Source organism: Mesocricetus auratus, unplaced genomic scaffold (assembly GCF_017639785.1).
Source record: "Mesocricetus auratus isolate SY011 unplaced genomic scaffold, BCM_Maur_2.0 Super-Scaffold_100008, whole genome shotgun sequence".
Classification (NCBI taxonomy): Eukaryota; Metazoa; Chordata; class Mammalia; order Rodentia; family Cricetidae; genus Mesocricetus; species Mesocricetus auratus.
Window position 1 is genome coordinate 62,367,875 of NW_024429192.1, and position 18,276 is coordinate 62,386,150.

Here is an 18,276-nt window from a genome sequence, read left to right on the forward strand (position 1 = left end):
CACTAACTTTGCTTTCCTTAGCAATCTCTGTCAGGATTAGGGAAGGTTTCGCATTACATAGACTTAAACAAATAAGGGCTGTTTTCTCTCCTGAGCTTAAGGTTTAGTAATTGAGCACTGGACCGCTGCCACACTCTCAGAATTCTAAGGGGCTCTGCTTCTCTCACACATCTGCTCTAACTCACTTGGGAGTAGCTTTTGTTTTCAGGTCTGAGATGATTCAGGTACCACACTCTTCCCCATCAACACAGCAAGAAAACAAAATGTTGAGAAGAGGCAGTAAAGAATCCTTTGAGTCTTTGGAAAGGGTTCTTCAGGCATATTAAGATGTCTGCCTGTGTCAAATAGTGTGAGTCCGTAAGAGGTACCACTCGCCATGGCACATGTAGGAAAGTCAGCTAAGATACAGATTAGTTTGTGAGAAGATAAGACCAGATATCCTTGGTAATTAAAGTTAAAATGGTACAAAGAAGAAATATGTGTTTTAGACAGACAACTAACTACATCAGTGAGCTACACATCCTGTTAAGAGTTACAGTCACTTCAGTTACCTCTTGCAATTAGTTTGTCCTAAAAATTGATACAAACTTCATTCTGCCAGAAATTCCTCATGCCATTTATGGTTTAGGATAAAATACAATAGATGAGTTTATAAGCATCTCGAAAATGCACAGATATGAAAAGTTACCTTTTGAAGCACTAAGGAGTGTTCTGGGTATAAACTAAGAAAACTACTAGGAAATAGGTTGTATTTTTATATATGTCAGATCATAACTTATGAGAATTAATAAATATTGGGTTAGGGAAATGTCTCAGTGAGTAAAGAACTTGAAGTGCAAATGTGAGGACCTGAGTTTGAATCTCTGGAAGCCATATAAAGCCGGGTGTCATAATGGGAGAATAATCCCAGAGTTACTGTGGTGAGAAAGGAGATGGAGATAAAACATGTAAGCTTGCAGGCCAGATAGCCTAGTATACATAGCTGGGAGCAACCCAGAAGACCCTGCCTCAAAATAAGGTGCAAGGTGAGCACAGACACCTGGGGTGCCCTTTGGCCTCCACAAGTGTACTGTGGCCTGGGTGCACCCATGCCCGTCAATCATCCACATAGACAAGAGGGAATATTTACTATTAATATTAAATAATGCTATTTGTGAAACACTTCTAAGAACATAGTACATTTTTTGTGTAAACTTGTGCACTGTATTGTTATGCCTACTTTACAGGTGGGAAACCAACCAATGCATGGAGAGTATGTGGAGTCTAAGTGGCTCCATAACACTCTATGTGGCTGTTCTAGAAACATCCACCTTCAAAACTCTCTAGTCTTTGTGTGCCACGTGTCTCATGTCCTTTTGGTAAAGTCCAAATCTCTATCATTCGATGCATGCTTGTTTGTTTACATGTTGTGCTTTCTCATTTTTCCCAAGAATAAACCCACCTTTTGTAAGTGACAGCTTTGGTCTTGTGTTCCGTGTGAGACATTTCCTAAATACTTCAGACCACAAAGATTTTCCTTGTTTTTTTTTTCCTGAACTTCCACAACATACAAACTGTATATGGAGAAGTATATATTCATTTGATTATAGATGTAAATTTTACATTGTATTAGGTTACTCCATATGTCCTGACTTTCTCTCCATAAGCAGACTGTCTTATATTTCATAAGCAATTTAAAATGTGCAAGATCAATGTTAAGCCTGTAGGAGAAACTAAAATTAGCTCAGCTCTAAAATTGAATCAACAATTAATCCTTAAGCAACTATTGTAATCTACACTTCCATGACAAATGAGAAATCAGGCTTAAGGAGGCAGAGACTTAGGAAGTGGCAGCAATTAGGAATCCAGTCCTGCTACAGGAAACCTATAGTCTAAGACTTGCTCCTCTACAACACATGGTTAAAATCTAAACACTATACATGCTTGTGTTTGTGCTGTGTGTACAGATGGCTTACTGTCTTAAGTAGAAAAAACCCAGGTGGAAGCAATTGGGTTAATTTATGGGCAAAATCTATTAAACTTTGACAGTATCAGAACTGAAGGAATTTTATATGTAGTTAGGGTGCATGAGCTCTGCTAGTCAGTTTATTAAAGAGAACTACAAGGGATTCTTTTACAAATATAGTTATGAGATATTTAGTATCTCCATGCAATGCCATCTATAGAGTCTAACTAGGTGGGTGGTTGCTTCCCTCCTGTGTGTGACACAAGTATTTTCAGGGTCATATTTTCTGCTTAAGCTTATTTTGTAACCTCAAAAGCAACCTAGGGCCATGACATACTTCATAACAAGACATTACTAGAAGGAGCATAGGAAACAGTCTTTTCTGGTCCATGTATTTGTCTTGTTCTGAGTGGACACATTGGCTTAGTATTTTGGATAACAGGCAACTTGAACACATAAAGATGACAATATTACTGTTTTATTTTATGTTATTTAAATCAACTTGCCAACTTAATTTTTATATACTCAAGCTATCTATAAGTTGCCTATCCATTTGTCTTAGTTACTGTTCTATTGCTGTGAAGAGACATCATGGCTAAGGCAGCTTATAAATGAAAGCATTAAATTAAGGCCTCTTTCACAGTTTCAGAGGGTGAGTCCATGACCACTGCGTTGGGGAGCAGAGCACCTATCACGTAGACATGGCATTAGAGCAGTAGCTGAGGGCTCCCATCTGACCCACCAGCAGGAGGCATAGTGAGTGAGACTGGGCCTGGCATGGTCTTTTGGAACCTCAAAGTCCATCCTCGGTGACACACCACTCTTCCTCCAGGAGGCCATACCTCCTAACCCTTCCCAAGCAGTCGTTCCACGTACAAGGAGCCAAGCATTCACATATATGGATCTATGGGGGCCACTCCCATTCAAACCACCACATCGTTTATCAGTATATCTTCATTTCCATGCAAAGATTCGAAATATCAAGAGTAAGCTCTCCCCACTGTTGCTCCCTGATAGCATGCATTGTTTGTGCTCAAGACCTTTCCAGGACCACAGCAAGAAGACAGGTTCTGTCATGTTTCAAAGATTGTATTTTTCTGCTACTTTTATTATTTGAGACGTTATTGTTGCAAGTTATTAGTTAGAAAGATATTCTCCTATATTTCATGTGTTAATTTTGAAGAGCAGAGATTCTAGACATTCCAATCCATGTAGGCCATCACAGTCCTTCTAATCTAGCGTTTTTGTTCTGCTTGGGTCACATACCTCACTGGAGATTGTATGAGTAATTAGTGGTGCTACAGGGGCAAGCAAAGGCAGTGTAGTTCCCCCTGCTGTTCTAATTCTTCCTCCTTCCTTCCATCTCCCTGTTTTCTTCTCTCTCCCTTCTCCCATCTCTCTCTCCCATCACTCTCTTCCATACTATTCCCCAAAATTAGATTTTTAACACTGAAAATTGTCAAGAGCAAGATGGCTTATTCACAAAGTCACTAATCTTTTCCTGCCTTTTATTTCTCTTCTTCTTCTAGCCCTCTTCAATCTAATTCCTGTGGGACTGCGTGTGGTGGCCATCCAAGGCGTGAAAGCCAGCCTCTATGTGGCCATGAACGGGGAAGGTTATCTCTACAGCTCAGTAAGTAGCTTGTTCATGTGTGTGTGTGTGTGTGTGTGTGTGTGTGTGTGTGTGTGTTAGTGAAGTGATCATTATTTTAAGGAACTGATGCCACCTTATATTTTCTAATTGGATTGGTTTTCAGGACTCTTGCAAGAATTTTGCCATTGTGGCATTAAAGATCGTGTTCTAGTGAGTGAAAATAAACCAGTTAATTTCATCGTTATGTATTCTCTCAACTAGTTTTGACTTCCAGAGGGTGCGGTTTGGAATTTACCTGTATGTTAAGTTCAAGGAGTAAGACACTTTCTTGTTCCTGTGTTTACTCCCCTTCAAGGACAGAAGATGGCTTATGGTGGGTCTTCTTTATCATATTGTAGGGAAAAAGTTTTCATAGACTCTGCTTTTGCTTCTGCTTAGTAAGTTCTTGTAGTGTCCAATATTACATATTCTCTAACTTATAGACATTGTCTAATTCAAAGACAATGGATGTGCAGAATGAGCTCTGGATTAGGAACCACAACTTCAGTGTATTGTGTACATATCAGCATAGTGTGTGTGTGTGTGTGTGTGTGTGTGTGTGTGTACATAAACAAGTTTCCCTTGTTATCTTAATTTCTGAACCTTTAAATAGTTGGTAGTTGGTTCCTCTCTTGTATACTGCCTCTTCAAATCTACACATGACAAACTGTGTAGTACCAGTGGCTATACTGTGGGCACGGACATGTTTTTAAGTATTAAGTTAACATTGTCCTGTTTTTTCTATCTCAAAACTTTTAATTCATCCACTGAAAAATGTGGCTGTTCTGAATAATTTATGTTTTTCACATGTTTTTTTCATATGATTTTGAATAATCACAGCTAAAGGGTTCTACCCATTCTGTAATCTTGTGAATACCTGTGTCTTTCAGCTGTGGCTTAAACACTGGGTAGTTGTAGAAGACTTCAAATAACTATTAAATGTGTATTTCATACATTATACTTGCTTATTAGTAATACATCTATCGTCATATTATATTAAAGCTGCTATTGTCCCAATGTCGTGGTAACAGATAGCCCAGTTACTCTGATGGGATCATTACATGTTATTTGTCTTTTATTGCTATGTCACATGGTTTCTCATACATATGTATAATTACTGTGGTAGTTAAACACAGAATAACTTAAAAAGGTCAAAGGTGACAGTCTATTTCTGAGCATATTTGGATCTGGATATTCATTTATATAAGGTATACATGTAAACACATGTCCAAGTCAATTATCAAAATAATATTGAAAGACAGAAACATTTTCAGCCTAAGTAACAAGCATTCATTTTTCATGCGTTGTGTTAGATACAGTAACAGCTTTTGTATGAAGTCATCAGGAAGCCCCTTTAAAGTTTTCTTTAATTTTCAGATATTGAACCTAGGGACTGGCACATGCCAGGCAAGGCCTCTACCACTAAGCTATAGCCCCAACTCCGCACAAATTAATTCAAAATAGAAGAACCAAAATGAGAAAAAAGAAGGGTATTACGTTAAATAATTCAAATTACCTAAACAGAAGCAACACCAACAATGACTGGGATAAAAACCAAAATGTGGAAATGACCTGAGGGTGATACTCAAGACTGAATAAGACATCACACAAGCATGTAAAGGCTCAGGGTGCAATGCCAGAGGTCTCAGTGTCACTATAGGGCTTGGGCCATTGAACTAGAGTTGATATTCATTGGCCAGTGGTTTGTGAATAGAATGGATGGGCAAAGTGGAGGTTGCAGGTTTATTCAATTTTCAGATCTTTCTGTGCTTCTTATTTAGAAGTGAAGCTAAGTGCGTGCATCTGGGGTCTGTAGGGGCATAGAGGTTTAAAGAAACTTGCAGTTTGGATTGCAGTCCTGATTTAAAAATAGTCCCAACATCTTTGTAAAGCCAGTGATCACTTCCTGAGTTACATGTTTTGCTACATAAGATTGCTTTTGTCATGCATAGAATTATAGTGCTGTCTTTGTGAGGGTACTGGGGGCAAGTGTTCTATAATTCTAAGCAGATTGTCAGTGGCGTAGATCATCTGATTCTATCCTCTTTAAATGCCCTATCTCTATCCCAGACTGGCAGGGTGTATACTGTTTTTAAACAGTCTCTAATGGAACTATAGGGACCAACATCAGAGTGTGCAAGCCACATCACACTCTGTCCTCCAGTTCCTCTGTCTGGTGTGCTGTAATGAGAGACTGGCCCACACACCTTGTGGTGAGTTCAAAGGCACATGTTAACCCCAGATTTCCTAGGGTGTGATTGCTTTGTACTAAGGCTTGAAGTTATTTGAACAGCAACTTCCTGTTTCCTGTGACCAGAACAATACAGCCATCCGGAGATATGTGGAGGTAGGGTGGGTAGTGTACAAACTGAAGAAGTCCTAGAGAAGCTGGGTCCAAGAGGAATGCAGTGGTGCTATCTTGTCCAAATTGTCATTTTCTGGTTTCTGTTTGTTTAGATGTAAGTGAGAGGTGTGTTCCCTTGCTACCTTTGAGTTCTCTTTATTTGCTAATAACCAGGAGCAAAGAAGAGTAGTGAAGGTGGGCTGATTGTTAGGTAGTGTGGATGGAACTAAAATGGTAAGGTCTGTTCTCAAAATCCAAGCAAACTAATTTATATATCTATCAGTATTTGTATCTACCCTATATCTATATCTATCTATATCATCTATTTCCACATTCATATTTATAGCTACATTTATTCTCTATATATCTATATCTGCATATATATCTTTATATCATCTATATCTGTATCAATCTATATAATTTGTATCTATAGCAATATCTATATAACTAAAGATATAGATATATAAATACAGATATAGAGATACCTGACGTGGTTTTAATGTATCTGGCTTTGTTTTTTTAATCATTGTATTTTGCATGTTTAAACCTACTTTGATATTTCTTTTTAAATTCTTACGCATTACTAAAATTTCCCCATTTTTTTTGTTATTTAGCTTCCTTTCATGGTTGCTTCTAGTTTTCAGTTTACATCTATCCATGATTACATACATTGATAACTATTTTTGTGTTTCTGCTTTCCAAACAGCTTATGAGCTGCAGGATATTTTCTTGGCTATTAAAACACATCTCACCAACCTGAATAAATGTATTTCAAAATAAATTATTTGAGTTACCAGACTTGGAAAATAATTTCTATGAACATTTTTTTGTGTGTGGCAAATTTAGTCTTGCTGTGTTTACTCTTTCACCAAACTACATATTTCATTGTTCTTTATGTGAGGGTCTATATGTAATGACATCTTCGGTTTGTGTAAAGATCTCTGTGTAGGAGGTAATTTGCAGTCTCACGGATCATGCACACCCTTCCTTCCAGTTCTTCCTTTGACTATAGTCCACTTATTTTAAGCATCTCACAGGACAGGCATTTCCCCTAGCATCCATGAAATGATATCTCATTGGCTTCTTGCATCTGTTGTTGAATGTAGGAATTTGTTGTCAATTGAATATTTCCTTTTAGGTAATCTCTATGGAAACAGAAAAAATATTTTCACTTTATATTTCCTGTTCTTAAACTGGCTTTACTAACCTACTAGTGATTTGTAATGAACTTACAATCGAAATAGTTATAATTCTCCAATAAAAAACACAAAATTTAACTTGTATCACATATCCATATTATCTTTCCATCCTTTCTAGTCTTTTATGACATTTTTATGATGTAAATTAAAAACATTCAAACTCATTATGTTCAAATTTTATGCTGTTTTGTGATTTTAGTCATGGTGTTTCTCATTTCTGAATGTTGCAATGCTTCTATTAATAGCCTCCTCTCCTTGATTTATTTCTTCCTGTTTTTATTGTGTGGCATTTTCCATTTTTTACAGAACTTATTAGCTTATCTCTCCAAGTATTTCTAACATAATTTGTCAGTGTTTTCCATAGTTATGAATTCATATTTTAGACATTAATTTTCTTGAGTGTCACTTTATAGTCACATTCAATCTAGATTTTAGAATTAATTCTTTAAGTGTTCTAGGATCTGGCTTTGGGGCGTGTTCTTTTCCCTTTCTCTTTGACAGTTATTTCTGTGAGGTCTCTTGCTTTTCTCTAGCAACTTTTTGGGTTGCTTCTATCCAGCCGCCAGTATCCCAGGTTTAGAACTGTTTTAGGGCATTCCTAAATGTCATCCTAAGGTAAGTGGATTGAGTGCAGGAGCCTGGACTGAGGTGTGGTTTGGTCTAGCTGTTCTTGTTATAGGCTGCACTGCATTTCTAAGAAGGAACATCAGATTTTGTCACTGCAGGGTACCCCAGGGCAACTCATTATATTATTAGCTACCCAGGCTCTGGTTCTCACCTTGCACAGAAGAATTTTAGTTAATTCAGCTAACTTGAGAGAACTCTAGGCCAAATGGCTTTCTTCAGTACCTGAAGCTAGACTGGTCTGAACCTGCAGCTGGTGTGGTGCCATTTCTATTCCATGGAAACGTTGTGCTTGTTATGACAGTGCTGTTTCTGCCAGTAGTGGCTAGGCCTTGAGGTTTGTATTCTACTGTCCTCGTTCCCTATTTGGAAAGAGAGGGTACATGATGCTGTGGTCAAACAATGAATCTCAATCTTTCTCTCCCTGGTTAAAAGTACATAAAGTAAATTTTCCATCTTAATAATTTTGCATGCACTTACTGTTAATCATATCTGCACTTTGGGCAACAGATCTCTACACCTTTTTCATATTGCAAGAACAAAAGTTGCATGAACCTTAAAATCATTTTCCCTTTTCTCCTTCCCATGACTTCTTTTGCTTACCGAAATGTTCTCATTTCATCCATGTTGTAGCATACATGGATTACTTTTATCTTAAAAACATAATAAAATTCCATTGTGTGTATCTTTTTGCTCAATCATCTATTGAAAGGCAAACTCTTTGGTTATGGGATTGATGCCTCAGTGAACACAAAGCTACAAACACATCTTCAAAAATGTTTTCAGTTCTCTGGATATATGCCCAGAGACAAAGTTACTAGACCGCTTGACTCTATTTTAATTCCTTTGCGGACTCTATACTGTCTTCCACACACCAGCACTGTTTTTTTTTATTATTATCAACAATGCACAATGCTTCAAATACCCCTTCCCAGCCAATACTTGATATTTTCTGAATTAAGAAAAAAAGTCTTTCAACACTGGTCAGTTATTTTACCACATAGGATAAGTATAAATATAGTCTGAGTCAGGGTTTAGATTTCAGTGTCCCAAAGCTTACTGACATTTCATGTGTCTGTTATGATGTACTCTGCATATCCTCCTGGGAGATCAGCGTATTTAACTTGCTTATATATGGTGGGGATTTACTCTTTATCAGAGGCTACTTGGAAATATTTTTTCCTTTCACTTTATAGGTAGCCTTTTTTGGTTGTTAGTTGTGCAGTTTTTAGATGGTGACATTCCATGAGCTTTCCTCTTTTGTTCCCTTTCCACTTGGTGTCATATTGAAGAGATCTTTGCCAAATTTGATGTCATGGAGCTTCCAGTTTTCTTCTAGAAGTTTTAATTTCAACTCTCACATTCAAGTATTTAACCTATTTTGAGCTGTATATATGTTTAAGGTCAGAAATTATGAGGCTAATTGCTTTACTTATTTTTCCACTTGGGGGACTTGTTTTATGACTATTATGAATACTTTTATTATACAAGATGGATCCTGAGATTTAATAGAAATGATATAGACATTGTTTTAGATAAATTTGGGCATGTAAACAATATTAAGTAGTCTGTTCTATAAACTTGGGATGTCCTTCTATTCATTTGCATCCTGTGACTGTTTTATGGCATGGAGTTTTTAAGTGTAAGTTTTTCACTTCTTTGATTAAATATAAACTCACTGGGCCTTTTGAAAGACAGTTTAAAATAATTTTAATGAAATTAAATAACACTCTGTTTTTAAGTAGTAAAAATGAAATCCATTTCAAACCCTGTGAAAGAACTGACTTAAATAGACATTTAATGTAAAATTTTAATTACAAACATAAACATTAAGTGTCTATATTTTTTTGCAGTTTAACCTGCTCTACCTTGAGGTTTAATCTGTTTTATTTATATGCTTTCTTCTCTTTGCATTTTACAAAGTTTTAAAATTCTGATAAGAGCATTTAGACTTCTTAAATGGTTGTATTTAGTGTGAGTCAAATGAAGAAGCAAATATTTCATCACACACAAAAGGAAGTGCTTAAAGTCTACCTTCTCTATAAATTTAATCCCATCAATTTTTTTATACTTAAATAGTTTGAACCGAAGTTTGTATACATGACTGGACTGCAGAGAAATATCATTGAGAATATGTTGTAAGTCTACATCACTTTCATATTGTGGCTAGGAAATTGTTGGTAGAGTGTTTTTAGTAATTCCTGGGTAGAGTGTTGTTTTTAATAAATATTCAATGATGGTCTACAGTCCAATGGTTGACACGATCATGTTGTCCTTCTCTGTTCTGAATCTGTGACAGTCACAATCCTTCTAGCAGCCCAGCCCTAGTGTCAGCAGCTATGGCCCTCCTTCCTGTCATGTCTTTCTGTTTCTGGGCCTGAAAAGAAACAGTGAAAAAAAGAAAGTCAGGAGCTGAGGCTTTGGCATGTCAGAATTTGGGAAGTAAAAATGTAACTGAATGGTTTGGACAACTTGAGAGCCTTGACATTTGCATCTGGAAAAATTATACTTAAAATGCAATTTGAGTAATTTGCATTTTAATGAGCAGTTTCATGTACTTAGCACCCATGTCACTGACATTTCATTGATTAATAATGATTAATATGTTTGGAAAAGCTATTTTTATTGTAATAATTGTTTATTTTATAAACTTTAAGTAGTTATCTCTCAAATATGAATTAGGTAATTCATAAACTAGTGATAGTGTAACTGAGAGAAATGACGTGATCACTATTTTATTTTATTAATGCTACCTTAACCTGTAGCAATTGTATATGAATCTATGGCAGTGATAAATTCACTTCTCTAAGTCTGTCTGTGTTCTAGTGAGCAGTACGTTATTGTGACAGCAGCTGTAAGAGCTGCCATAGCAACAGGATTAACAATCGTGTTTGTACAAATAATAAATTTTGTTTGGTTGTTACCTTGAAAATGCTTTTGGATTTGTATTCAGGTTTCAGAGCAATGCAGGGAAAGAGTGAAAGATTAATTTTAGTCATTGATGAAGAACAGAGGCTTAGTCAAGGAGTTGACTTAAATAAACAGATCCTAGCACCTAGCAACAGGACCAGGACCAAGATCTAGGCATGAACTGAAACCCCATAGGATTTTTATGACACCATTCTGTCCTTGGCCTTGTATGCAAATGACACCTTTTCATTGTGAACTGTTTTGTATCTCCCCCACTCTTTCATATAAACTATCTCATTAGATCTTTGTAATAACTTTGACGTTATTATTGCTGAGTGGCAGAAGGTCTCTCTGGGAAACAGAAAGTTTAAGTGACTAAAATGATGTCACTTAACAGAGCCAAGGCATGTCAAGAGGAAGGAACTTTAGTTCAGTGTTCATTTCTGTAATCAAAATTGTTCTTCCTGTCTCCCACAGTGAACTATTTATTATCCTATAGTTTCACAATCTCTGTGAAAACCAGAATTCTTTGAGAAGCTTTATGTAAAAACATTAAGAAAAATGATTAGGAAAACAAAAAAAGAGAGCTGCTTGAGTAATTCACAGCCTGCAACCTTCAACAACATTGAGAATTTCACACCTAGGTCAGTGGGAGCAGACACCCTGAATTTTTGAAAAATAGTTAACAGTTATTGAGAAGCACAGAGAATGGGACTTCTGAGGGGAAAGGAAAAAGAAGTCCCACTGAGAGCTGTCGGAGACCATTTTACACTCACAGGTTGGAGTAGAGAGAAACATGTTCTCTCGTTTGTGCCTGCAATTATGTTTCCTCTTCCTTTATTATAGATGTCCACGTTTTCCTGCATAATAAACATTTTCACATTAACTGCAGTCAAAATAATTTCCTCATTTGGGGCTTTGAGAAGACATTTGTCTGTGCTTCTCCATTTGTTAGAATTAATTGTTTTCATGCCTTGTCGATCCTATCTAGGGCTCAAAGTTAGAGATCCTCTATGATAAGGATGAATACTTCTCACAGTATTGAAATCTGCAATCCCCAGATAAAGATTTTGGCCAAGATCTTGGTGAGCTAGTTGATGGCAATGTCCTGCAGCCTATTTCTGGCAGTAATTAATTGACTGTCTGGTGGTTATCTTCATAATCATGTTTCTGATTGTGATGGTTCATGCTCTCAATTCAGCTTTGCATAATCTCTGGCTCATGTGTAGGGGGTCTGAAAAATTTCTAGCCATGAGTCTCCTGCGTTGGAACTGTATTGCCACACTTTACTTTCTATAGTAAAGAAACACTGCTTATCCAAGGAGTAGAGGGTAAAGACTTGCCATGGCGTCTTCCTAGAAGACCATCCATTTCCTTTCATTTTAGTGAAAAATGTCTGTCTTAGCCTAAGAAGTAGTATACTTAAAAACCCAATGTATTTAGAACAGAGAAATGGAGCTATTCCTTACAGATTATTCATTCCTCCATTTATTCACTCATTCATGTGTGTGTGTCTGTGTGATATGTAAGCTAATATGTGTGTTCATGATCTCATGTGTGACTATGTATGTGTGCACATGTGGAGGTCAAAGGTTAACTGTGTATGTCTTTCTTGATCTCTATCTCTACTTTATATTTTGAGGTAAGAACTGACTTAGAAATCACTGATTGGCAAGACTGGCTATCCAGTGGGCCTCAGGGATCCTTCTGTCTCCCCCTGCATAGTATTGGGATTACAGACATGCACCACTGTGGGTGGTAGGAATCTGATCTCTGGTCCTCATGGCTGCATTCCAAGCACTTTTCCCACTTAATCATCTCCCCAGCCCTCCCAGGACACTTTAAATTCCATTATCAGTTTACTTCTACATGGAAACATCTAAAATCTGAGGCATATTCAGAGTGGTCTCTTAGGAAAGTGGTATCTAGAGGAGAGGGGAGAGAGAAAAACAGATGGCAGAAGAGAGGAAAGAACCGAGGGGAGAGAAATAGATGGGTCCTCGCCATTAATACCAAATGCATCCTGGAATTTTGAAGTTAATGATGCCTGAATAAGGAAAGTCAAAGATCAAATCACAGAAGCTTGCTAAACGATTGCATTATGAAGAATGTAATCTAGGTTATGAACCTAGACTTTTACCTTCTCATCAATTTATGGTTTCCTTGAAGTTTGAATCATTTCTTTTCATCTTAGAGTAATTTTTGACCACATCACCTGCCTAAAAATGACTTCTTTTGCCTATTTTGATTTGGCTACATATGTATTAATTAGTTGAACTGAGATGTTGAACTGAGAGGAAGAGTGGAACTCTGACAACACAAGAACCTGGCAGTTAGTTACTTGTAAACATGAGATACACATGCTCATTAGGATGTTCTGCCTTTCTTGAGAAAGAATTAATGTCACCAGTCTTGCTTTCACTGGGTTAAGAAACTATAAGAACCACTCACCACGTAGGACCTTTTGAATACCTTACTATCCTACCACACTACATGTCTTTGAGGTTATAATATATATATTATATAAACCATATGGTTAATATTTCACACTGCAAATGACAGTTCCTGAAGGAAGGCTTAAATTTTGTTGAATAAGTTGATGGAGCATCATGGGGTATAGTTCTTGCAATAACTCATATATCTTTTTGGTCCCAAGAATTTCCTGACTGCAACCCTGTGTACTCTCCAATTCAGTTAAGCATTCACAGTTGAGTAGATTTTGACTGCTACTCAACTGTCCAGTAGTAAATTATGTTGGTCTGGCTCATACAGTTCGTAACTTCCCGAAAACATTCTGACTTTAACCCTAAGCTGGCCTACACTGTAAAAATTAACATGCGTTTCTACTGATGTTTTCAATTGAATAACAAAACATGACAGTTTCTCATAGCAGCATGAATGAAGACCTGGGCTTAAATAATTTGAAAATCATACAGAATTTTTAATTTTTCCTTTCTGACTTAGGGACAGTGTGAAATATAGTTACTTTACATTATCCATAATAATTATAGTAGCTGAATGTATACACATGTATGTGTATATATGTAAATGCATATTACTTATGTTTTATTTTTTGTTGTTTTTTTAAGACAAGGTCTTTTTCTGGTTAAGCATGGCCTAGAGTTTACTGTGACCCATGTTTGCCTGGACCTGTAGTCTTCCTGCCTCAGCTTCTAGAAAGCTGGGGTTACAGTTATGAACTATCATGCATGTCAGCAGTAGACATTTCAAAGAAGGCTTACAGAAGTCAGTTCTTGGTGTCAGTGCATGAAGCTTATGCAAGATCCATCCCTTGTTAGTTACAGTGCTGGTTCCTGGGTCACTTAATTCAGTTTCTTTAGCTACCTTGGCCACTGGGTAATTGATTGGCTGCCGAATACCTCCCATACAATTATGAGCAATTGGCTTAAGTCTCAAGACGTAACTTTATCTGAACAACAGCTGGCTTTAAAAGCAAAACAGGGATAAGATCCCCAATAGATTATATGACCCCAAATGTTAAGTGTTAAATGTGTATTAAATGTGTATACATACAAGCAACACTGAATGTATGTGCATCTATATGTACATATGTGCATATATTACTTCTATTCATGCTTACATTTGTATAACAATAATAATTAAAGATTGGAGGCCATGAGTGGAAGAGGAAGTTGGGAGGGGTTGCATGAACATGGGAGGAATTGGAGGCAGATGGGCTTAAAATGATGTAAATACAGTACTCATATATGATATTCAAAGAAAATAGGAAAAAAACAACAATGACAACAAAAACAAACAGACAAACAAAAGCTTCTTATATTTGGAACTTAGAGCATAGACCTTTTAATGCCACAAGGATCTAGAATGTTACACCATTCAGAGGAGAGAAGCAACTTGATGTCAATCATATCAATCATATTTGGTTTCCTCCCATACCATCTGAAAAATTAATAGGCTTAATCTCTGAATGTATCTTGGGTTGTACAAGAAAAAAGAAAACACAAAGCTTAATTATTTTTCCCTTTTCTTCCTCCAGTATGATCCAGTTTTTCAACACTGGGGATTTCTCTTTGGAAATGTCTCTACATGTCACTTGAAAGGAAACATACTATTTGAAATAAGTTTAACACCCATGGCTTTCAGAATCATCAGAGAGAAAGAGAGGGAAGTTAGGAGCAAAATTATGCTAAGGGAAGCTCAGTGTGTTTTCAACTGAGATTCGTTTTGTTTTTTCCTTTTAATTGAGATGGGAATGGAATAGAGATGTGGCAAGGCAGGGAAAGGAAAGGCAGGACATTGTTGTAAACACATCTGGTAGAGAAGTTAGCTGTTTAAGGAGACAATGCTGAGCAAAGTAACACAAATGAAGCAAACAAGAAAGCATGTGATAGGTGGTCAAATTATAATAGTAGTAGATAAGGCCACAGATAGGATGCTCTTTTCATTTGCCATATGCTAGCACCTAAATATTACTTCTGCACTTCCTTCAAATTAAACTCTAGCCATTGCAATGGGGACCTTAATTACATATATTAAAAACCAAGTGGTATGTATTTCAGTCAGCTGAACTGCGTAGAGCTTTATTATTTTGAGGCCACAGAGAACATCGGTCTCCCGTGGGGAGAGTATGTGCCCTGGTTCATTCCAAACCATTCTAGTTTGTGCTGATTTCTTAGTGTAATTATTGATAGAACTGAATTAGCTGCTCTCAGAGGTGTCCTGGATAAGAATTTGGAGAAATAATTATGTAGCTGCCTTACACACGTCCAGAACATAATCCCAGATATGAGTCAGTTGGTAGATTGAGGTATCAGTACAAACACAGAGCTTTGGAATAATTTGTAATTTTTCTAGTTTTGTTTCCCTAGGCCCAAGGTTGATGCTGCTTCGAGCTGATCTCCCAATTTAAGGTCCTTTTGCCTTAGCCCTGAGTGAAGGGATCATAGATGACTGGATTTAACTTTCATAAATTCACTTTTCTGCATCAGTTCTGAAGTGGTTTTGGCTATGAGCCATAGAGAGACTGTATCAGCAGCATTAAAGGGATCACAGACCCACGTTTTCTGATGTATCTAAGCAGAATTCTTGAACTAAGTAGTTATTGATATTGAGTCACTGGTTGGTTCCTCCTGCCTTCTCCTTATTGTACAATGTGGCTTCGGTATCCCCAGCTAATATTATATATTCTAGGCAGTGGAAGGATTATAGAAGGAGGAATGTCACTGTGGCCAGGAAAGCTGAGTCCTCCTCAGGTGTCTAGCTAATGTCTATTTAAAATTCTGTCATTACAAAGGTGTCATGTGGTCACCTCTTGGTGGAAGGAGACCAGAGTAATTCTTGTTTTAATTTATCTGGTTTTGTTTTAAATTAAAAAAAAGCTGCTATTTTCATTGAAATCATAGTTTTCTTAGTGAATGTGAGTATCCACAGCAAATTACTGTAACAGGGTAATTTGAATAATGGGATTATTTTTCACAATTCTTGACCTGAAGGGTAAAGAGAAAGGAAGCAGGCTCTCTCTTTTTGTTTTTATAAGCGCATGCATTCCATAATGAGGGTTTTATCCTCATGAATTAATTCATTTTCAAAGGATCCTTTCAAATACCATCACATTGGAGGTCAAGACTCAGCATGAATTTGAAAGAAACAGAAATATTTAGTCCTTAGCAAAGGATTCAAAAAGAATCGATGATGGCGAGATAATTTAGTGATTCATATTGTTTATTACACAAGTACATGAGCCTGAATTTGACCCTCAGAATCCATATTTTAAAATCTAAGGGTGTTGGTCTCTGCACCTAAATGGTAGAGACATAGACACAAGCAAATAAATTTCTGAGGCTTGTTAGGCAGCCAATCTATCAATTTAGCAAGCTCTAGACAAGTGGTTCTCAAGCCATGGGTTGTGACCCCTTTCAGATCATGAATCAAATACCCTACATATCAAGTATTTACATCACAATTCATTACAGCAGCAAAACTACAGTTATAAAACAGCAATTAAATAGTTTTATGTTTGGGAGGGGCACCACAACATGGAGAACTGTATTAAAAGATCACAGCATTAGGAGAGTTGAGAACTACTCCTCTAGACCCAATTAGAAACCCTGTCTCGATGGTGAAAAGAATGACACCAGAGTTTGTCTTCTGAATATGTGCCCCCACACACACAAAGAAAAATACCCTAGGTATCAAGTATATACCTGGCAGCTATAACAACTTTTCAGACCAAAAATTTGTATGTAATGTAGTATTTTAGGATACAAAAGAAACAGATGAACAGATTGAAACACAGACCATAGATGTAGTCTTTTCATTAAGTTATATCTATATAATAAATAATAATATTTAAGTAATAATAGCTAACAAGCTTGCAAACTTCTACTAGGAAGTAAATATTGAACTTTGGAGACTATAGGGAAGAAAGATTACCTCTAATTTTATTCAAAATCAAACAGATTAGATTTTCCTAGAATTTCGACAGAAGATTGAATTTTCATAACAGGTTGCTGGGGATTTCCTTTGAAATATCTCCCTATAGCCAGGGCAAGGATGAATAAACATTGCTACTTAAGAGTAATTCTTCACTAGATGGGAAAGGCTCTCTCTGGGACTGTGGCAGATACCTCCTAGTCGCTCATCATGTCATGAGGAAACTGAAGGAACCATGGAACAGCATCCAGCAGTGTCTGTGCAGGCATCCATGACTGGTGTCAGCACTCTGCTCATGAATATTCAGAGGTAGTGAAGCTCTCCATTTTCCCATTCAGACAGTCATTTGCTACACTATATCTTTAATCAGCGTTCTCAACCTGTGAGTTATGACCCCTTTGGGGGTCAGTTGTATATTGGGTATCCTGCATATCAGATATTTACATATTATGATTCACAACAGTGGCAAAATTACAGCTATGAGGTAGCAACAAAATAATTTTATGGTTGGGGATTACCAGAATATGAGGTACTGTATTAGATGGTCACAGCATTAGGAAAGTTGAGAACCACTGTCTCAGATGTTAGAAGTAATATGAGAAACAATTTCACTTAGTGGGAGACTACAACAATCAACAAATAAGTAGGAACCTTTCCCATATGTGGTTAGTGCTGTCAGAGAGGTCATGACCAATCTGCTTTGTTTGGCTCCCAGTATAAAGTTTCAAGCTTCTACTAATTTATCTTAAAGGAGTTTCTGTCCTTTGTATTATCTATCTGTGCATTTTGACTTTCTGTATACATTCAGTAGAATGTATAACAAGTTGTATAGTTTCAAAATTTGCGTGTCACATACTAAGACTTTGTAGAGTTGCTAGTATGCTTTTGGGATTTGCAGGACCCTTTCTGGTTATTTCAACAAAAAGATGCTTATTGGCATGCTGGTGTTATTCATTATTTTAATTCCTTGAGAGATCTGATTAGCAGCACATATCCTCCAACCCTAATTACAATTTTAAGACAATTTTAATAGCATATATGAAAAAGTATTACACATTAGATTTTAGACCCCAATAACTGTTAAGAGATAAGACTTTGAAGAGAGTATAAAAGTAGGTCTTCATGACCTTGAATTAAGGAATGGTTTTGTAGAAATGACACCAACGTATAATCAATAAAAGAAAAATAAACCGGATTTTATCATAAT

The 18,276-nt window shown here is 36.8% G+C and overlaps 1 protein-coding gene across 4 annotated transcripts in view; it reads left to right on the top strand.

The window, feature by feature from the left end:
- Fgf12 (fibroblast growth factor 12) overlaps positions 1-18,276 on the top strand; it is a 515,142-nt gene that overhangs the window by 321,549 nt on the left and 175,317 nt on the right. For all 4 annotated transcript variants that reach the window (XM_005071590.4, XM_005071589.4, XM_040751004.1 and 1 more), the window contains one exon: positions 3,475-3,578. In XM_005071590.4, coding sequence (XP_005071647.1) covers positions 3,475-3,578 — 104 coding nt within the window. The remainder of the gene's footprint in view (positions 1-3,474; positions 3,579-18,276) is intronic.